We start from the raw sequence: 22,949 nt of genomic DNA, 5'->3' as shown, positions 1-22,949 counted from the left end.
TTCGTAAAACTCAATGTAAATCGTTGAAAATCAAGCCGTCCCCGGGAATACACGGTTGAGCCGCCTGTCTTTGATGAGCAGATCCCGTGTAAACGGGGGCGGCATTGTCACATCCTATCGCCTTGGGGAGCGGAGTCTCCGCAATTACCTCTTGGGATTGGCCGTGAGAAAAACATATATTTTTTTTTGTAAATTGTTTGGATTGTGTGATTGTAATTGGCCTGTGAGGAAATCTGTTTAAATTTACACCATCTTTCGGGACTGATTGACCTTTTCAAAAGGTTTTGATGCTAATTCTGCAATTCTGAGGCCACTTTTGATTTGAATGAGATTCAGTTGATCGTTAGTTTGTTGTTTCAAACGAAAATTTGTGTTTAGATGAAGTTGCTTAATTTTTTTGTTTCGATATATTAAACTGTTTAGATTTAGTTACGTTAAATACTATTAAAAATTTAAAAGTTTACTTGAAAATTTTCTGTGTATCTAATGTTTTTTTTTTTTAAATTAAAACTCCGGGTGTATTGCATGTTACGTTCTTTTAAGTTTAAACAAAAATTCATCGACTCTCGACTCTCCTTTGTGTTCTAATTTCTATAAACGGTTTTACTCTCTCTAAATAGAATACAAAAAGAATACAAAAATAAAGGACATTCGCTTTACAGAAATTAAAAAATAAAATTAAAATTAAAAAATGTATTCATTCTAATTTTGTTTGTTAAATCACAAGGACTGAAATTTTGTTGGAATTTAAAGCACTTGAAATGCAATTTACCCTTCAAACTTTGTGAATAAGACACCAATGTCTCAACAAAACCATTAAGCAGGTTTGCAAAGTGGTAAAGAGCTTAACAATTATTAAAGTAAAATTATTTAAATGGAAGTTATACTTGGAAGTTGTTTGAATCTGCTAGGAAATGTTATTTGGATTTGTTTTATGTTTATTGAATAAGCAATATAAAATGAAAACATCAAAAAATGTATGTAAAGGTGAACCCTGTGATTCGAAATAGGAAATAACAAATTGAATAGTTTTTTTTTAAGTTTAATTGTTAAAAGCTGTAAAAAATTTTATTATTGCTATTGTAAGTATAACGCTATTTTTTATCAAATCGTAAATAAAAGTTTGTATCAAATCGTAGGTAGAAGTTTGTATTTTTTGGCAAAGTTAACAAGTTATGTGAATCAAAGGAACTTTCCAAGGAAAAAAAAATGTAAACAGCTAATGATTTAGACTTTTTTATATTTTGATTTGAACTTGTAATCCTATTTAAATATCAAGTCTAAAAAAAGCAATATATAGCTAATCCAGTCCAGGGGCTGATTACTATCCAAATAGACTAATCGGTAGCTAAAGTAATTTTTTGATACAAAAACGTTACAAGTAAAAAAGATTCTTGTTGCTTAGGTGATTATTAAAGATATCCAACAATAAACTGGATTGATTGGACTTGGATTGTTGTAGGGTTGTTTACTAGTTAGGGATCACAAACAAACTTGAACATGACGGATACCCCGAAACATCCAAACCGGTATCAGATATATATAAAGTTTTTCCGCAGGTTTGAGACAGCAAGACGGGTATAGCGTTAAGTTAAACCCAACCTGATTACAAGAATCATACATACCCGTTTACTTGAAAAATACCCATAAACATCATATTTTTGGGTAATATAATAATCTACGAATCTTAACTTTTAGTTTTTATGTTTTTAATTTCCTTGGGTAATAAATCTTTATATAAAAATTAAAATAGTATAAAATGTATTTAGAAATCCTAACATGTAAAGTTTAACAAATTAACCGCTTTGGGTAATAATAAATTCAAACCCTATTTAAATCAGTTTGGGTGGTGTTGAAGGCGGGTTGAGTCATAAGGCAGTACACAAAACCGGTAGAGGTGCACATATCGCGTTTTTTTTTTTCTAAAACCCGGTTTCAGTTACATACCCAGGTTTGGGTATGACCAAGTTTTAAATTTTCGGGTGTTGCCAATGCCCGAGTCGGGTTCGGGTCCGGGTATTGGCCAGGAAATCCATACCCTGTGTACCCGGGTATTAGAATACCCTATTTCCGGATTCGGGTATTGGTCAGGTAGGGGTTCAGGTATTGGTCAGGTAGGGTTCGGGTTCGGGTATAGATTGGGTTTTTCGATTATTATTTTTGCACAAAACACAGAGATAAAATGGAAATCTGTATATATTATATACCTTGAAATCTGCCAAAAAAAAGCCTCACACAAGCTCTAAACGGTCATGTGACTTAAAAGACATTCAAAAAACGTTGTTGTACACAACGGGTCCAGGTATTTTCTAAACCTGGTGCGGGCATTTTTTTTAAACCCGGTTACGGGTATTACGAAAACCCGGGTATGAAAAAACCCAGGTTCGGGTATTGAACATTGTATGCATACCCGGTCCCAATCCAACGGGTAGGGTCGGGTTCCGGTTCAGGTTCAGGTTTAAAAAAACCTGGTTTTTCTAATACTAGGGTTCGGGTTTTTTTGTGCATCTCTAAAAACCGGTATTCAAAAAATATGGGCCGTATTGAAACCGGTTTTTCGGTTACCAAACCAGGTCTTTTTTAAGTGAAGTAGAAAATATAAAACAAAACAAAAATTAGTAGGCCGACTTGAATCAATCTGGCCCATATAAAACCAAACACGGGTTGGGTTGGGTTGGGTTGACCAATCTGAACAGCATCGTTTGACTTTAGATATCACATATCAGTTGAAACTTGAAAGTTGAAACACATGAGGGTTGTCTGTCTTTTAGGTGAAAGTACAATGTTGACCTTATTCTGGTCAAGACTTTACTCTGCTAGTATGCTTCGTGTTGCCTTTGGGACATGGACTTTGACTCTATTTTGTCTACTTACGTTTTACATAAGGGTTAGTTCCCTTTAACCTTGGACCCCACCTTTTTACCCCATCCACACTTAAGGGTGGCGGCGGTGTTCTAGCACGGTTTCATACCCGAATGTGGTACTCGTAAGGGTGTCCCGTCTCCCCTTGTTACAATCCTTCAACTAATTTAACACGTTTTACAACATGATCACAACCCGTCAACCCGTTTGACTCGTTTAGATATATGGGTTATAAGGGTCGTGTTTGGGTTACTCGCTTTTAGTGTTGGTATATTTGAAACGACAAAATGTATGGGTCGTGTTTGGGTTTAACAGTTTAAACCACCGACCTGACATGATTAACGCCTCTCTACTACAACCGCAAGAAACTTTCTGCTTTATCTTCATTGACAAACAAACAACAAACAAACGCAAGTTGATTGAACCTTAAATTAGATAAATTTATAACGTTGTGATTCATTAAGAACTTGTTTATGCTACATTATGTTTGTATTTTTTTTTTTTTTTTTTTTTTGAACAACTATGTTACATTATGTTACTTTTATCATTTCCAAGCACAACAAGACACTAAATCTCTATTCATCCAGCCAAGATACAAAGCTCCATCTCTTTCTTCAACCCTATATCTTTCATTGCATTTATTTAGTAATCGTTTGATGGTTCCGTTCACCAACGAGCTCATCCGGCACGGGCTAAACCCCGCCATACTGAACCGCAACTTCCACTTTCCCAAAAGCTCGTGTCTTTCAACCCGTTCGCTTCCCTCACACGCTATTATGTTCACAACATCTCGGGCCAAACAATGTTGCTCTACGTTTATTCTCTCCTTGTGGTGCCGTGGAAGTGTAATGTCGATTGACTCGAACATTGCATTGTAATAATCAAGAGCCTCGAGAAACCGAGGGTAAAACGGAGCCGTGTTCGTGTTAGATTCTTGCTCGACTAGGGTTACAATTTTCGGTTTCATACTCTTTACTAGTCTCAACACTCGGTCTCTATGGTTCTGAGTGCTTACACTCTCATCAGGCACTCGGTGTAACACAAACGCAAAGTTAACAGCTAAAGCCTCGCCAGGCCGGTCTCGAAAACTTTCGAGACCGACTTCCGTGTTAAACTCAAAGGTAGCGTTCGTTTCATGGAATGGAATGGAATGGAATTAAGAAGTTTTTCTTTGTAAAATTGATCTTGGTTGGGGGAGGGAGGAATTTGAAATCCCATGAATTTCTTTAATCAATGAAATTTGTGACTATTTCAACATTCCATTCCATTCCTTCATTAGAGTGAAGGATTTCTAAGGAATGTTGAAATAGTCACAAATTTCATTGATTAAAGAAATTCATGGGATTTCAAATTCCTCCCTCCCCCAACCAAGATCAATTTTACAAAGAAAAACTTCCTAATTCCATTCCATTCCATTCCATGAAATGAACGCTACCAAAAGGTACATTGCAAGCTTTTGCAAGCTTACAAAGCCTTATACCCACTTTACCCAACCCGTTTGGGTAATGATGGAGTCCCGATATCCGGATATGCGGGGGACCACCAGGTCTCCTAGCAAAAGCCTGGATCAACGGGACCCACTGACTCCCATCCTCAATACAGAAATCGATGATGTGTACTCGCTTTTCACACTTCATCGCTTCGGCTATCGCACCGTTAGCCGACATGTAACCGTATTTAGAACACGGGCAAATCTCGTATAAAACACGCGTGTTTAGCGCGAGGTCGGACTTATAGATCGTGCTACCCGAAGACGATAGCCGAGCTATAAGTCCTTCCAACATATACGCCCCGATACGTTGAATCGGTTCTCCGGCGACCGACACCATCCGCCGGAGCTCCGATATCAACAACCGTGCGTTTAATTCATCGTTATCTGAAACCGATTTCGCACACGCGATGAGGACTTGCTTCAAGTCTCGTTTTGGAAAACCTAGCATCATCTCCGGCAAGTCTACATCACCGCCGGCGAACAGTTTCCGATCTCCGGTAACATCACCAGAATCGGAATCGGAATCTCCGAGCATTAGAGTCTCCAACCGCCTCAATTTACTCCTAAAGTTATTGACATCAGTAGAATAAGTGAAACTATCTGAACAATTATAAGAATCATCGAATTCGTGCAACGAATTGTGGTAACATGCGTTGAAAATGGCGGATCTGTTGTTATCGGATGCTTGAATTGAAGAATTCGTCACAAATACCATTGTTTACAGCTTCAATTTGCATAGATCTGTTGGAAATTTCAAAAATTAGGTTAAATGTAAGATGAAATTGTATGAAATGAACAGTGAAATTGTTGTAATTTTGTCTCTAAATAGGTTGAGATAGAAGAATACATGGAAATTTACCATATGAAACACCATTAATGGTGAATTGCTGAGCTCATTTTGAGTGGATTAATATGGAAATGAATCTAACTTTGGCTTTGAATTAGACTCAAGTACAAAAAAGAAAGTGTTGGGAGTAGTCTCTCTCACTCTCACATGTCGAGGAATAATATTTTAGAGAAAACATGAAAAAGCTTATACATATCGGAATATCAAGGGGCACTCTAGAGTAAGTACCACTATTAGTCCACACCGTCCCCTTTGGTTCGTCCACGTCCCCAACATTCCTCCATTGCCGCTCACGACGGGCCGCCTCTTTTTTATCCAACACACACATATACATACATATATCTTGTATGTATAAAGAGGCTTATCCTCCATACCTAATGACGTGGCTGTCTACGTGGTGGATCATCCTTAAGGGACTACCCTCATCCACACCTTATAGTCTTAGACTTTGCGTAGTAGAGCGCGACCCAGGCACCATCTAGGCCATAGCGCCACATCGCGTCGGGGAACACCACCCTCCTGTCACTATGGCTTAGTGATTTTGTTCTCTGAGACGGAGATAACGACTAAGTGGTGTATGGTTTGATAAATAATACCGTTGGAGAACGGTCACAAACAGTTTAAAAAAATCTTATTTATTAATTATATAAATATACATACGCGCATAACATTTTACACACATTCTACACCCAATCAACTCAACCAAAAAAACTCTCTACCAAATCCTTATAAAACTCTTACCAAAATGGACGAAGATATATTGAACGATCTGGATGAAGATCATTGTTGTAGTGCTATCGGATGTCCTATACAACCAAAGTGAATTATACTCAATTATTCGGGGCGATGCAGATCCTTCGACTGCAAGGAAGTATGAGATTGCGGGCATGCAAGAGGACTTGCATGAATTGGTGGTGGTGGGAGAGTGTCACGTGCCAGATAATCAAAGGTCGTTTTGCTATGGGATGCACATGAACGCTTAGGTTTAGCGGTTAGTCTGGGACTTATCAAGGACGATCTCAGTGGATCAAGAATGTGTATGTGCTTAGTCTAATGAACGCATCACTGATCAAAAGTTATTGTCGCTCTCCTGATGAGTTCAAGGCTGAACAAAACTAGTTACCTAGATCAAGAGCGGGATGGGATTGTCTTATCCCAAGCAACCGAAGACGCCAAACATAGATCAAAAGATAAGTTCGTGACATTAGGGTGAAGGGAGTGGTTACCTAATGGAATAGGTAAACTCTCAATTCACTCAATCACATAGCGCCATGTCAATTGTTTATCTAATGATAAAAAACGTTGGCGGTGGTTTACCTAATAAGGTTTAGGTAAAATATTTAAAAAAAAGGAAAAATGTGTGATTGGTTGAGAAGAAATGGACCCCATTACACACCCTCTCTCTCCCCTTTCCCTACCTTCACCGAGTCAGTGAACCTTCACCGATTTCGCCCCCCATTTCGGTAAAGTTTGTTCGGTAAACAGGTTGGCAGTAAAGGAGGGTCAGTACCGAGTGAGTTTACCGCCCCCGCTCCGTTCACTGTTAGGTAGATTTCTCTGACGCCAATCAAAAGAAAAGTTATGTTAATCATTTCTCATCCCCTACTTTTTAGTTTTGAGTCCCTTTGGCAAATGTAGCTTTTCCCCACAAGTACATTTGAGAACACATCTACTTTGTTATTTTAGAGTTAATTGCTAGGATGGTCCCTGTGGTTTCATGTTTTTCACGTTTAGTCCCCACTTTTTGAAAATAGCATGTATGCTCCCTATGGTTTGTCATTTTGTTACTCGGATAGTCCCTGGGTAGATATCAGTTAGTTTAGAAATAGCTGGTATGCTCCCTATGGTTTGTCATTTTGTTACTCGGATAGTCCCCAGAGTAAATGTCAGGGGACTATCCGAGTAACAAAATCACAAACCATAGGGAGCATACCTGCTATTTTCAAAAGGTGGGGACTAAACGTGAAAAAATGTTAAACCACAAGGACCATCTGGGCAATTAACTCGTTATTTTATTTTAAGCTTTAAATCTCCTCGGTCTTACCTCCCAACTTTACTCAATTATCTTTTATTTTTTCTAATGCATTTACTTATATACAAATAAAAAATAAATTATCACATATTTAAACTTCTTGTTAACCTTAACTCACGTGAATGAATCAAAAAGATAATTTGATTATTAAAAACTAACAATATCACAAAAGTTACATGTCATGGCATTTTTACTGCCGCATGGACGGTTGTTGTGGCATGTATCTTCTTCATGTTTTTCGAGCAAAAAATAGCGAAATGATAACAATTTCAAATTTGGGTTCAACTAGTATTAAGGTCCCCGCGTTGCGATGGGGGCGTTAACCGTGCAAGTAGCACTAAAACTACACGAAAAAACCCGTAAAAACAAAATAAAAAAAAGGAAAAAATAACAACGAACGAAAAGTAGACGTAAAATTGTTGAACCACATATACCCGTTGCGGTGTGTTAATGCGAAGAAATTAGAATGAAACGTAAAACATATAAAAGAATAACTAAGTCGACATAGGACCACGCGCGTTGCGACGAACTTGTCAAACAGAGAAAATAGACACGTTGCGACTTGCGATGGGCCCGTCAAACGGGAAAAAATAGACGAAAAAACGTTGAACCCCACACGCACGTTGCGGCGTGTTCACTTACAAAATTTAGAACGAAATATAAAACGAAAAATTTGCAAAAGATGAAAGACATGAGGGATCAATATTGAAAATAAAAAAGTGTTTGGATTAAGTTACAAAGATGAAAATCTTTGTGTTAAAAGTAAAAAATCAAAGGGGTTAGAATACAAAAAATAAAACATTTGGGCTAGAAGTGGAATTTTTTTTTTTGAAAAGTTCCTAATACTTAATGTACAACTTCATAAAGCACCAAGATGTTGTTAATTTATAGTATGAAAATTATCGTTTATTTTAAAAAGAGTAAAATGTACGGATAGCCCATGTAGTTTGGTGAAATTTTACCTTTAGTCCCCAACTTTTCAGAATTACACTCTTTGTCCCTGTGGTTTGACAAGTTGTTACTCGGATAGTTCCTAAAGCGGATGAAGGTTACTCGGATAGTCCCTGTGGTTTAACAAGTTGTTACTCGGATAGAAATCCGTAAAATTCCATGTATGTGACTCATTAGTGCCTTCTTATGAAATAAGCACTTGCGAGCCTTTAGGGCATATCCAATCAATTTTGAAATTATGTTTCTTTTGATATTAAACTATCAAACAATCTCATTCTAAATGTTGAAATGACTGAATTCGAAACAATCCCATTATATAAAAATCGTTATAAAAACATAGCCCGCACACTTGATTTTAAAGAAATAAATAATATCTTATGTCTATTAGATTATTAGATTAGATTAGATTAGATTATTATATAAACTTCATGAATAATGGATCTGATATAATAAAATTATTAAAAAAATCCAAATCTCAAATTTCATCATGGATCTGATATAATAAAATTATTAAAGAAAAATCCAAATCTCAAATTTCAAACACTAGGATAAGAATTCAGAAAACCATGACCCACACGCTTTGTAGCTATTGTCACCGTGTTACATGAAATAAATTGGTGTGCAGATAAGTAAAAATTTAATTCTCAAATGTATTTTTTTAACGATAAATTTGGATCACTGATGGACCACCGGTGTATCATCATGTCATCAGCGGAACCACCCGATCATATCCATCTCCACTAAACATAATGTATCTACACCAATTCAGAATGAACCCGATAAATATAGAAAAACGCTCTTGTGAAAATCGAACAAAAACCTATTGATTCCAAGGTTTTATCTCACCGCTAAAATTAATTTGTATTCTAGAAAAGAAATATAAAACAAAGCATGCTTACAAAAGTACCCCGACGGCCCGACCAAATGTTTGGGCTTTTTCCATATAAAACAAGGGTGACACAAAAGTTATTTCATTTGTGTTCATAATAAAGTTAAGTAGTCAACTGGTTAATTGGGTTTATGTAGTGGTGCACAAATCGGGTTTTTCGAAAAACCGGTTCTGGTTATGGAACCGGGTTCGGGTAGAATCAGGTTTTACAAAATCGGGGTTTTTGAAAAACCAGTTCAGGTCCGGGTAGTTTGATCTAAAAGTGCATAGAGATAAGTTTGTATCCAGATCCTCTTGATAGTAGGTATTTGTTTATTCATATACACACATACATACTTCTTCATACACAGAAATATATATACGGTCGATCACAGTGTTTTAGAAACCGGTAAATACCGGCCGGTTATACCGGTATTACCGTTTCCGGATATAAATCCGGTACGAAACACCCCGGTAAATAAGTGAAACGACATAAGGTTTGTACCGGCGGTAAAATCCGGTATACCAGTTTGAAACATAATACCGGAACCGGCCCAGGGTTATTTTAGTTTGGGTTGTTGCTTATTTTTTATTATATATGTTGCTTATCTTACGTAATTTTTATATATTATGATTATTCGTAACTAAAAGTTCTTATTTAATATTGTATGAAACGAAAATAGTTATCCTTTAGTTGATGAGGATAGCGATAATAGTGAATTTGATCTTTTATGCGATCGTGAACTTGATGTATTCAATACTCAAATGGCTTAAACATATAGTACACTTTCATTTAAAAGAGCTTGTTGGAAAATTAAATGATTTTCGATTATCTTTTGTATTATTTTTTATTATGGAATTACTTTTGGATCATCTTTTAATATGTAATCATGCATTTTTCGATTAACTTTTGAGTTGATGTTGTAATTTATGAAATTACAGAGTTAGCTAGTCAACCCAGTTGAACCGCTCGGTACAACCTTGTTCAACTGGTTGAACCATTTTTTGGTCTAATCCGGTTTGATTTAAAAACCGGTTTTTAAAACATTGGTCGATCATATAAAAATGTTATTTTAGAAACCGTAGTAAATATTGTAAATTAATGCGTCTTTGCTCTTATTTTTTAGAGGCAATTACATATATCCTCTTGTAAACTTCATAAATTACATATACCAAGTTAAAATTTAATTTACATGTTTCCTCTTTAAAAAAACTAAAAATATCAAATATACCCAATTTATTAAAATTACATTAGAGAATGACCAATTTACCCTTTTTATTAAATCTTAAAAACATTTGTGCCATTTTGCCACAAGAAGAGAGGAAATGTGTAATTTAATTTTTAGGTCGGGTAAATATGTAATTATAGTTTGAAATCGAGGGATATATGTAATAAGGGTGGGGTTCGGCTACAAAGTCATTTTTCCTACAAAGTGTACAAAGTCATAAAACACTACAATTTTAGCCATAAAACACACGCAAAACCCACAAATAACATAGTGAATATCACTAAAACACAATATCCAGACCCTAATAGTCCTTAAAAACTTCAAACACACAATCGTACAACTATGAATATAAAACATAATATGATAATCAACACACACTAATGTTAGTCATTCGATAATCAAAGCCGTATCATCCAAAACACAACACAAAATCCACAAATATGGTGTTTTAGTAATCTTCACTATGTTATTTGTGGGTTTTGAGTGGGTTTTATTGTTGATATTATGGTGTTTTATGACTTTTTATACTTTGTAGGAAAAATGGACTTTGTACCCAACTCTCACATTATGTAATAATTCTTTTTTTTTTTTTAATTATTATAAAGACAAATAGGTAACACAAAGTTCTATTATACCCTTATAAACCACATACAAAAACTGAAACAGGATCAGGAGAAAACGCTTAAAAGTGTGAGAACGGTGAGAACGCATCCTGGTCTAACACGTGTCACGCGGCATAGAGAAGGGCGGAGGGGCGTTTTTGTCCTTTCATCTTCTGTTTTTCTAGTTCCGCTTTTCCGAATATTGTTTTAATTTTTGGGGTTTAAGATTTTTTGCGTTATCCAAATTCAATAATTAATGGCGTTTAATGGAAAAGCGTATTAACATTTTGGCGTTTATTCAAATCGTATGCCATTGGGACCAAGAGTGGTCAGGAAATCTATCTGAATGGCGTTTTTTCAAGGCGTTTTAAAAAAATGGCCCATTGTTTTATTATTTTTTATAAACATTTTGGCGTTTGTTGTATCTTGGCGTTTTTCAATTGTTAGATTATATTTCAGCCACAGTAAAAAAAATACAAGCAAAGAAAATAAATTAAAAATCCTAATCGGATCTCTCTTCACTGTCATCAGTCTCTCTGTTTTTTAATAGTACAAGAACTGTCACAAAAAATATGGCGTTTTATGTAAAACTTAACAAACCAATCGGTTTGATTATTTTGCCTACGCGTCTGTTAAAGTGGCTTTTTTGTGGGTGTTTGGGGATATAGATCTATGACGTGTGGGACATAGATTATTGTTTTTCACAAGCTTTATCTCTTAAGTCTGTAACACGTCCCATCTTTCAAGTTTGGCGTTTTAGATTTTAATATAATAAAATTTTCCTATCTTCAGTATTACTGATTTGTAGTTACTGTTTCTAGTTACATTTTCAAGTTTGTTTTTTATTTATTTTATTATTTTATTTTATTTTTTTTTTTTTACTTTTTTTGTTTTTTATAATAGTTGTCCAAAGTAAATTTATGATGGTTTGATAAACGTCAAAGGTGTAAGACATTTGTTTTTTGGTGTTTTTATTAGATATGATGTTGTTATTATATAACAATCAACTGAAAAGAAAATTAAACAAAATAAATATTGATCTTCGAAATCTTCACTGTCACCAGTCTCTTTCTTCTTTTGAAGCATCTTCACTGGCTGTTTCGACTTTCGTATGATTTTTTTTATTTTTGTTTTTTGAAGTAGTTTTTTTGTCGCCGTTTGTAAACACAAAGTCTGAAATCAGCCCCTTTTTCTATAATTTTTGTCCATCTAATGCAGCAAAATGTTATTGAGTTTACACCCTTTCAGCCAAAATGTTATCTTTTTGGCGTTTTACCGAGAAAAAGAACGCCACAAAATAAAACATCTTAAAACTGTAAATTTGATCATGCTAAAATCAATAAAGTGTTGTTGTATGGTGATGGATAACATTGTTAATCCTCAGTTAAGAAAGATAACTGACAATATTGTCCACCCCATACAGCTACACTTTATTGACAAGAATATATTTGATGTTTGGGTTTTCTGGCGTTTATCAGACGAATGGTATATATTAATTATGGCATTTGGGGTTTTTGTGTGTGTTTTTAATTGAAGGTCTGAGTTGTTGTATATATAGCATTTTTTGGCGGTTTGTTTAGGCGGGATTTTACTATAATTAAGTTTGGCTTTTTATACCTAATGGCGTTCTTTAGTTAAAATGGTGTGTGATTTTTGTTTGGCGTTTTATTTTCACGAGATGGCGTTTTGTTTGGAGTAGTCAAAAGACGCTTTTACCCTTAATGAAGCGCGTTTACGTAATAAATTTGATGTTATTTACAAAAACGCCACTGCACCAATTTAGTCCATAGATTGTTTTGATCGGACGATCCATAAGCGTTCTCACCGTTCTCACACTTTCTACCGTTTTTTCTAAATCCCGACCCTAAAAAACTTTTATTTTCTTTTCTACTTTCCCCCATTGATCACATCACAAGTCTTTTTCACTCTACGACTATGGCGAATTGTAATAATTGACGTAAATATTGAATTGCAATTTGTAAATAAGGTGGTGTGTTTTCTCATCTAAGAAAAGTGGCACACATATAACTTTATGTTTTTTTTTTATGTAGAGGTCATTGGTTTATTTTTCGAGTGTCAACGCTAAATATGAAGCTATTGGATTTGAAAACAATTATTTAAATAGGGGAAGGTTCAAATGAAAACCACTAGTTATTGTGAAAACTCGAAAACTAATTAAAAAAAGCCAAAAAAACATACAAAAATTTTTTTTTTTTTAATTTTTTTTTTGCAATCAAAATTTCGCAGGTTTTTTAATATAAAAAAATTTAAAAAAAAAAAAAAATTTGTGTAGTGCACATGTGTAATACTGCACATATGTATGTGTACTACACATGTGTATTATTACACATGTGCACTACACAAATTTTTTTTTTTTTTTTGAAAAAAAAGTTTTTTTTATATATAAAAACTAGCGATTTTTATAAAAAAAATGAAAAAAAAATTTTTTTTGTGTGTTTTTTAGGCTTTTTTTAGTTAGTTTTCGAGTTTTCACAATAAAAATGGTTTTCATTTGAACCATCCCCTATTTAAATATATACATCAAAACCGGTTACAACTACACAAAAGTGTAAAGTTGGATGCACCATTGTAATAGGTTAGACACACCATTATTCCATATATAAGTTTGTAACTTTTTTGTGCAATACCACTTGTAAATTGTGCTTCAAGAGTTTTTCAAAAAAAAAAAAAAATTTTCATTATTTGCAATTTAACTACGCAACTTTTGTTTTTTTTACTTTTAATCAAATTCTTTTTACCTTTTTCAATTTTAACCTTACCTAATTTGTTTTTTTTTTAACTTTAACCAAAAACTTTTCATTATTTGCAATTTAACTACGCAACTTTTGTCACTTATACTTTTCATCTTTCGCAAATTTTCGTTTTACGTATAGCTCTAAATTTTTCGAGTTAATACGACGCAACGTGCATGTGTGGTTCAACGTTTTTACCTCTATTTTTCCATGTTTGACAGGTTCGTCGCAACACACATATCCTAGGTCGAGTCAGTGTTGGTGGTCGATGACGGTTGTGTGACATTAATACTATCTGACACACCGTTTTACGCCCCGCCGCAACGCGGGGTGGTTATACATATGGTTGTCGTAACGCTGGCTTTGGGGGTTTTCCAAAAAAAGTGTTTTTTTTACTTTTCACCCAAAAGTATTTCATAAATTATTTTTAACCCAAAACTATTTGTTTTTTTACTTTTAACCCAAAAATTTTTATCTTTTGCGATATATTCTCATAACTTTTTTTTACTTTCAACTTTGGTCCTTTATAGTTTTCATTTTCCGCATTTTTTTTTGCTTTATGCTTGGTTCTAAATTTTGTGACTTAACACATCGCAACGTGCGTCTTTGGTTTAATGTTTTTACGTTTCGTTCTAAATTTTGCGAGTTAACACGACGCAACGTGCGTGTGTGGGTGAACGTTTTTACATCGTCTATTTTCCCCCGTTTGACAGGTTTAACATAACGTGCGAGTCATAGATTGACTTAGTTATATCTAAAGAATCCCCGCCGCATTGCGGCGGGTCGCAATCTTAGTTTCATATTGATTCGTAAAATAAAAACACTATGGTAACCTAGCAATGTTTGACACAATGTTCTAAGGTTTTGAGGTAGTTGTATGAAAAAGTTAAATAACTTTTGATTCACATGATATTTAAGGTTGAAACAAACTTTGATGTTAAATACTATGTTCTAAAGCCTTACTATGCCATGTTTTACTAGTCTAAAGCCCCTCCCGATTTTTTGCTCATAGTGTTAATTTTGCCGACAATTTTCGTGTATTTTAAGTGTAAAATATTGGACTGTTAAGAGTACGTCCCCCACTGTTTTGGATTTTGAGAGTCAGCCCCCACTGATTTTTCGTTCCAGCTACACCACTGCTACCAAACCATTTCTATACTAGAACCAGACCAACGTCAAACCGCTTTACGTTGGTCTGGTTTCATTCCAATGAACACTCATCCAGCTATAGAAAGGTAAACATTTCACTCTTAAGAAGTTCGATTTATGACTAACATGTACTGTAGAGATATAACAGTAACAATAACTATAGCCAGGGTCGGACATACCATACAACAAGGGGTAGCCTACGTTGCCATTTAAACACTCATCAATAGTGTAATTTTTCTTTTTGACGTTTTTCCGATTTCGCTGCCCCTTTAGATTTTTTTTGAAACATTGCCCCTATAATTATTTTCTAAATCCACCACTGACTATAGCAGCTTGCAACTTCCAACACCACAAAATCTTTAATAAAATCAAGAAAACATGAAAAAAGAAAACACTTGGTATAAACTGAAGTCTTTATATTATTAATTAGCATATGTATGTATTTAGTAACATCCCATAGATGCAGAAATTCTTTTCTGCTATTTAACTTTTAACCCCTCTACTTCATTACTTTCTACTTTAAGCCACCTATTTTTTTGCAGCCTTGCTATACTTCTAAAAACTTAGAAAAAAAAACAATAACTTAGTTACATATCATATTTTTTTCTTTCTGTACCCTTTTCTGCAACCATCTTTGTCGCCCCGAAAACGTTCTCTATATAAACCTTTTTCTCATATTATATCGATTCTAGAACTCTCAAATCGCCTTTGACATTCTGTTATCTCTAACGCTATAAACCTGCTCTTGTTATCTATGAAGAAACTATATAGTTGTCGATATTTCACCGCCTAATCCAGATGCAAACGGACTGTCTGGAAGATTCAGTCCCTGGCTACTGCAACTTAAGAAATAAAACCATTGATACAGATTTTTTATTTAAAAAAAGGGTTAATACCATAAAATATACTTTGTTATTATTCACAAACAAGTCCTTCAACCCAATTTGGGTTGTTTTCCTTTTTGCAAAATGTGTAAATAAGAGAATGAGTAAATTGTCATTTTCATCCCTGTGGTTTGGCTATTTTTGCGACTTTCTTCCAAAGGTTTGTTTTTCCGCATCTGGTCCTTGTTGTTTCAAAATCTTGCCATTTTCGTCCCTGAGGGCCAAACCTCGAGGGACGAAAGTCGCAGTAAATTGCCAAACCTTAGGGTGAAAATGACAAGATTTTGAAACCATGAGGACCCAGATGCGGAAAAACAAACCTTTGGATGAAAGTTGCAAAAGTAGCCAAACCACAGGGACGAAAATGACAATTTACTCAAGAAAATACACTTATTTATTTATTTTTGCAAAACGTAGAAGGTCACTTTGATCAATTTAAGGGTTAACAAGTCATTATATTTTGAGTAAACTTCCATTTTGCTCCCTGCGATTTGGTTATTTTAACTGTTTTGCTCCAATAGTTTAAAAATAGCCATTTTCCACCCTGATTTTTCTGACTTATCGTCGTTTTGCTCCCCGCCTCTAACTCCATCAGGGAGGAAACTGGCGACAAACTCGAAAGATTAGGGAGCAAACTGGCGACAAACTCGAAAGATCAGGGAGGAAAATGGCTATTTTTAAACTATTGGAGCAAAACCGTTAAAATGACCAAACCACAGGGAGCAAAACGAAAGTTAACTCTTATATTTTTTTCAAAAAAATTCACATGTACCTACATTTTAAACAAGTTTAGGACTTCAATATACAAAAATTAGTTTAGTGACTTTTTTGTGTATTTTTACAAGTTCAGGGACTTTGATATACCAAAACTATGTTCAGGGACCTTTTATAAAAAAATAATAAGAAAGTATATTGGTTTTTTATGGTATTAAACACTAAAAAATTGAAAAGATACATTTTTATTGTAAACACACCTTTCTTGCTCATTGTATTTGGTCTTGATCTGTCTGACTTTTTGTTCACCGGTGTTACCGTTGTTTAAAACATCAAGAAAACAATTGAAACGCGGAAATTCCATTTGCTGTGCATGAGCATTGCCTATAAATAAACAAAAAAAAAGTAGATAATATTTAAATAAAAGAGTTAATTACTGTTTCCGTCCCTGTGGTTTGTCAAAAATCACTATTTCAGTCCATTAGTTTAAAAATTGCAATTTCAGTCCCTGTGGTTTCACTTTCGTAACGATTTCAGTCCCTGTGCTTTCACTTCCGTAACCATTTCAATCCATTATTCTGTTAAGTACAGGGACTAAAATGGTTACGAGGTGGACTGAAATGGTTACGAAAGTGAAACCACAAGAACTGAAATCGCAAGTTTTAAACTAATGGACTGAAATAGTGATTTTTGATAAAACACAGGGACGAAAACAGTAATTAACTCTAAATAAAAATAATTTTAAAATTATCAAAATTCCTGGAAATATTTACCTTCTGATACCATCAAATCTTCTAGTGAGGTTCCACAACTTTGCCATTGGTTATTGATTGAATTATCACAAAATCTTGGCGCTACAATTGAAATTAAAAAAATGTTATTATAATTGTTTATGGACTTGATACGGTTTCCATAAGCAATTCGCTTTTATAAAATACGTCAAGAATATTATATAAAAATCTCACTTGACTGCAACCCAAGTTCGGTATCAAGACAATGGGAACCTTGGTAAATAGAATTTTGATATGTGTCTCCATGTTTCCTGAAAGATATATATTAATGGCACAAATAGACATAACATGTTCCATAATATCAAATTAAAACATAAGAGTTAATTACTGTTTTCGTCCCTGTGGTTTGTCAAAAATCACTATTTTAGTCCATTAGTTTAAAATTTGCGATTTCCGTCCTTGTGGTTTCTCTTTCGTAACCATTTCAGTCCACCTCGTAACCATTTCAGTCCCCGTACTTAACAGATAATGGATTGAAATGGTTACGAAAGTGAAACCATATGGACTGAAATGGTTACAAAAGTGAAACCACAGGGACTGAAATCGCAATTTTTAAACTAATGGACTGAAATAGTGATTTTTGACAAACTACAGGGACAAAAACAATAATCAACTCAAAACATAATCTTGAAACATATGACTTTCAAAAAATATCATGGTATAATAATATTTATAAGAGTAAAATACCACATGGTCCGTGTGGTTTATCAAAATTTTGGATTTAGTCCCTAGTTATTTTAAGGTACACGGATGGTCCCTATAGTTTGCACTTTGTAACGCATTTAATCCCCAACTTGTGACTTTTGGTAAAGTTGGGAACTAAATGCGTTACAAACTGCAAACCACAGGGACCATCTGTGTACTTTTGAAAAGCTAGGGACCAAATCCAAAATTTTGGTAAATCACGGAGACCATCCATGTACTTCACTCTAATATTTATAATTTGAAAAAGGGATAAACCTAATAAATTTCTTACCTATCATCAACCTTACATTTTTCGCGGTAAGGTTTGACCAAAACACGCGCACCGCTAACAAAATGAGGGTTACCCTTGTTTAAAACAAGCCTAACTGTATCTGCAAACGAAAAGGTCACAAATCCAAACATTCTCTTTTGCTGACATGGAATTCTCACATCATTAACGGGCCCGAATTTGCTGTTATATTGAAATAAAAAAGAAATAAGTAAAAATCATCGCACGTTGCATATGATACATACATGTATGTTGAAATTGATTTTTGTATTATCGGCTACACCATAGTTGTCGATAGCGAATAGCGACAAGGCATGGCTAGGCTACGTAGCGAATAGCGACAAATAGCGACGGCAATTTTATAAATAGCGATTACACTAGAAAAAGAATTTTGAAAATTTTTATATGTATATTACATCAAAATACCCTTGTATATATGCTATTTTACATGTATATTTAACAAAAACCTATAAATCTAGCTATTTTATAGCTATAACCCTTTATAACATTAAAAAAATAAAAAAAAATAATAACTGTCGCTAAAATCGCTATTCATCGCCATGACCAACTTAGCGACACATAGTCGCATCGCCATAAAGCGCGCTATAGCGACTGCAATGGTCGCTATTAACAACTATGGCCCATAGTCTATGGGCTACACTATTCTTACTTGAAGTAATTGTAGACATCGAGCTCCGAAAAGGTACTTTCGGCTGGAAAAGTCAAATATATCTGTCTAGATCCCGCCACAATTCCACCATGTTCGTTTCTATCGCCGTTATGATCCATACATTTTGCCATGTCATCAGCCAACACGACTGCATGTTGTCCATGCGGCCTAGTGACACGATATTAACATAAGAAATAGGGTCAGTTGTCAAAAAAAAATGTATCCGGCTAAACTTTACTCACTCAATATTTGTAAAACATTAAACTCACTCCTAAAATCTTGAGTAAATTACGTTTTTAGCCCCAGTGGTTATATCACTTTTACTATATTAGCCCAAAATAAGAATTTTTAACATATCTGCCCCCATGGTCTCTATAACTAACTATTTTGGCCCCCATGATCTCTATAACTAACCATTTTGGCCCTCGTGATCTCTAGACTTGGGGGGCCAAAATGGTTAGTTATAGAGACCATGGGGGCAGATATGTTAAAAATTCTTATTTTGAGCTAATATAGTAAAAATGATATAACCACAGGGGCCAAAAACGTAATTTACTCTAAAATCTTTATAAAATGAACTTTCACTCCTTTAAGAGTGGAGAAAGTTACAATGCATAGGGATGTTCATGGTCCAGTTGGGTCGGTTTTGACAAAATTTCTGGTCCGAACCGTTACCAAAGGTTTTTGGAGAAACTAAACCATACCGTAAACTGAACAGTTCTAATAACCGATCCCAAACACACCTTAAGTTATGAAGGGTAAAGAAAATGACCTATCAATGAGACAGATGCTTTTTAGGCGAGCTAGAAGTTTGGTCAAACTATAACCAGCTTTTCCGTGCCGTTGACTTTCGGTCAAATAACCTTCAGCTTGAAGCGTCTTACCAAATTTTTCATAATATATCATTGGTAAAGAAGCTATGGAAACTGGAAACCCTCTTCTTGATTTCAATAACTCAGTGAGTTCTAACTCTAGTTTCTCAAGCGACCCCGGTGAAAAGACGTTATCGTCCTCGGTGTTAAAGATTTGCGACAGATTTTCAGGTGTAGGATGTAGATACCGACAGTTGTTTCCATGCCGACAAAACCCTTTAATAAAGTAATGACAAACTTTGAACGGAAATTCGGGTAAACTTGGCGATCGCCTATTAGGTGAATAGTAATTAGTAGACGAAAAATCGGGGCTGTTAACAGACTCGATTTGATCGTCTAACGACATGAAACGGAGGTGGTTGTGAAGGTGGTAATCTTCGGGATATGAAGCCATGGGAACAAAGTCAACAGGTTGACCATGAGGATCACAACAACGGGGGGTCGGGACTTGGATAGTTAACGGTGATCGGCGGCAGGGTGAAGGAGAGAATGGCGTGAAGCGAATCGGGCCGTTGACCTCAGGAGGTGAAATCGGTTGACCAACGGTTGTGTTTGAAGGTAAGTTGAGGTCGGTTTTGGCTTTGTTGATTAAGGAGTGTATTAAATTATCGGGCCCAAATGCTAATCTTATCATTTCGCGTTCACCGTGATCTTGTAACAGAAGGTACCCGATAATCTTGGAGACGTTTTCGGGTTCGGTTTTTTGGATTCTGTCGTATACGACTCTTGTAGATTCTGAGAAATCCATTTTAACTGCAAAACGTAACAGAAATAAAAAAAATAAAAAAAAATCATCATCATATGGTACAAGAAGAAGGTGCATTAAATCAATTCATGATTTCATGGTCAACTTTAATTAAAGAGTTAATTACTGTTTTCGTCCCTGTGGTTTGTCAAAAATCACTATTTCAGTCCATTGGTTTAAAAATTGCGATTTCAGTCCCTGTGGTTTCACTTTCGTAACCATTTCAATCCATTTATTATGTAAGTACAGGGACTGAAATGATTACGAGGTGGACTGAAATGGTTACGAAAGTGAAACCACAGGGACTGAAATCGCAATTTTTAAACTATTTGACTGAAATAGTGATTTTTGGCAAACCACATGGACGGAAACAATAATTAACTCAAAAGAAAAAACACAAACATGATTGTAACTTTATGAGCAAAAATGGCATGAACAAGATTCCATGATGAAAAGCATGATTGAAAGGGTACCAAAAATGAATGTGTTTTCCTACCTTAACTAGCAAAAACATATCCATATTTACAAATCCTATTTAAACAAATAATATAAAAAAAAAAAAACTCGAGAAATTTCATATGCAAAAGAAAAAAAAAGTGAAAAACAGCACCAACAAATTTATGCTATCCACAAAACTAATGTGTGTTCTTTGATACCTTTTTACAAACAGTTGGTGTGCATATTTACAAGAACAATTTCAACACATATAAGAGTAAAAATTCAACATTAAACTGAAATAACTTCAAAAGGGTTTGATTCAATCTACCAAAAAAGAAAGAAACATATAAACTAACAACTAATTTTTGGGGAAACAACCCACAAACCGATACAATAATTGTAAAAAAAATAAGAAAAATCAATAAAAATTACTCACCGAATCGAACAGGTGAAGAAGAAATTAAACCTTCTCAGGGCCTCAAAATCTCCTCCATGATTAATTCACTGGACTACTTACACTCTTTCTCTCTCTGTCTCTGTCTCTATATGTGTATGTATGTATGTATCTATCCGAAAAGAAAAGAGTATACCCTCAATTCTCCGCAAAAACGACAGATTTATATTTATAAAAAAACAGAAAATGACAGCAAGGATGATGATGATTGTTTCGAATTCAAAAAACCCTCAACTCTCAGTCATATATTATTAGCATAAAAGAGATATTGAAAGCTGGAGATTATGGGAATGGGAAAAGGGGTTTCGGGCATCAATGGAATCTGTAAATTATTGTGTGAATGATGATTATGTGGTGTTTAGAGAGAGATTAGGAGTGTTGAATCTGCTAGTGAGACTGGTTAAAACACTAAAATGTAGGAGATTATGGAGGTGACAATTTGACTCGACAAATTATAATTTTTAACCATTATTTAATTTAAAATTAAAAAATGTTTTTATTTTATACTTATCTTAATGCAAATGTTGTGGATGGATGGATAGGAGGATATAAATTTATGACACTAATTGATGGATAGGAGGGTAAGGCTAGTGGGTGTTAAAAGGTAGGTAGTTTTTTTTTTTTGGGATGATTTACTACGTAGGTGGTCATGTTATTGGGTGTGAGGATGAGCCTAGGGATGGGCTAATGAGTCCTTTTATATGTATGTATGTATGTATGTTGGATGAGGAAGAGAGGGGTCGTCGTTGACGTCTTGGAGATGACGATGGGACATGACGAAGCAGTGGGGGCGGTGTGGATGTGCTTCCACGGGGCTCAACGACCCTCCGCCATCCCCCATACCCCATAGCCAAAATTTTGAGTTTAATAACTTTTCACTTTTCCTCTTTATTTCAAAGAATTTTTGGACTACACCATGAAACTTCCATTTTCTTGCAATTTGTCACCCTGGACTTTGTTTTCCGTCTGATCTGTTAACCTGTCGTTCATTAAATGAGTGAAAAGACATTTTTACCCTTCTTATGAACGTTATAAGCTTCCATCGTCTTCAATACAAACCCTAATTTTGATTCCACTAGCAGCGTTCTTGTTCAACACAATGTCACAATTCTCATCAAACTCCAGTTCATGCCATCGCCTTAGCTTAGAGAGGGTTGTTTCGTCTGATCTGAGATGCTCATGTGGTTCAAGTCAAAATCTCTAGGACGGAGGCCAACCTTGGACGGCGTTTCCTATGCTGTGTAAGTGCTCAATCTGTCTAAAATTTGCCTTGTGGTGAATCTGTACATTAGTTAATGTAAATGTCTGTAATAAATGTTGGTAATTTTTATTTGGTTGTGAATGTGATGTGTGTGATATTGTTATACATGAATTACAGAAGGGAGATTGTGGTTGGACTAGGTGGGCTGACACTCCCATATATTCAAGATGTGAAATGGTAGTTCTAGCATTGGTTGAAACTATCCGGATGAAAGAGGAGATGGTCAAAAGCAAGTCGATGCAAGTAACAAAATGGAAAACTATTGTAGGACTTAGTTGGTTGTTCTTTGTTGTGTTTGTTTTCATATTTTGAAGTGATGTAATGTAGTAACCTTATGAAACAATATTGTAATGGATGTTGAT

The 22,949-nt window shown here is 34.9% G+C and overlaps 2 protein-coding genes and 1 non-coding gene across 4 annotated transcripts; 1 reads left to right on the top strand and 2 right to left on the bottom strand.

The window, feature by feature from the left end:
* The first annotated feature begins 217 nt into the window (after positions 1-217).
* LOC118492023 lies at positions 218-313 on the top strand. Its single transcript, XR_004892464.1, has one exon. It is a non-coding gene; the product is annotated as a small nucleolar RNA SNORD96 family (small nucleolar RNA).
* Positions 314-3,354: 3,041 nt separating this feature from the next.
* LOC110938100 (scarecrow-like protein 21) lies at positions 3,355-5,371 on the bottom strand. Its single transcript, XM_022180571.2, has 3 exons — positions 5,214-5,371; positions 4,298-5,095; positions 3,355-3,978 (listed from the first exon to the last, which is right to left on the bottom strand). Exons 2-3 carry the CDS (start codon positions 5,067-5,069, stop codon positions 3,407-3,409), a joined length of 1,344 nt encoding a protein of 447 aa, XP_022036263.1. The 5' UTR covers positions 5,070-5,095; positions 5,214-5,371; the 3' UTR covers positions 3,355-3,406.
* A 9,809-nt stretch (positions 5,372-15,180) lies between these two features.
* On the bottom strand, positions 15,181-21,734 carry LOC110938101 (zinc finger CCCH domain-containing protein 18). Of its 2 annotated transcripts, none has more exons than XM_022180572.2 (8): positions 21,309-21,734; positions 19,590-20,442; positions 18,818-18,985; positions 18,151-18,330; positions 17,349-17,425; positions 17,157-17,237; positions 16,644-16,767; positions 15,181-15,627 (listed from the first exon to the last, which is right to left on the bottom strand). In XM_022180572.2, the coding sequence occupies exons 2-8, from the start codon at positions 20,435-20,437 to the stop codon at positions 15,549-15,551; spliced, it is 1,557 nt and encodes a 518-aa protein (XP_022036264.1). In that variant the 5' UTR covers positions 20,438-20,442; positions 21,309-21,734; the 3' UTR covers positions 15,181-15,548. The 2 variants fall into 2 exon arrangements, with proteins under 2 accessions (XP_022036264.1, XP_022036265.1); XM_022180573.2 differs by having other exon boundaries at positions 15,181-15,621.
* Between the last annotated feature and the right edge of the window lie 1,215 nt (positions 21,735-22,949).

This window comes from Helianthus annuus, chromosome 4, assembly GCF_002127325.2.
Source record: "Helianthus annuus cultivar XRQ/B chromosome 4, HanXRQr2.0-SUNRISE, whole genome shotgun sequence".
Lineage (NCBI taxonomy): Eukaryota > Viridiplantae > Streptophyta > Magnoliopsida > Asterales > Asteraceae > Helianthus > Helianthus annuus.
The sequence above is the reverse complement of the archived record's forward strand: the minus strand, read 5'-3'. Positions and strand labels throughout refer to the sequence as shown.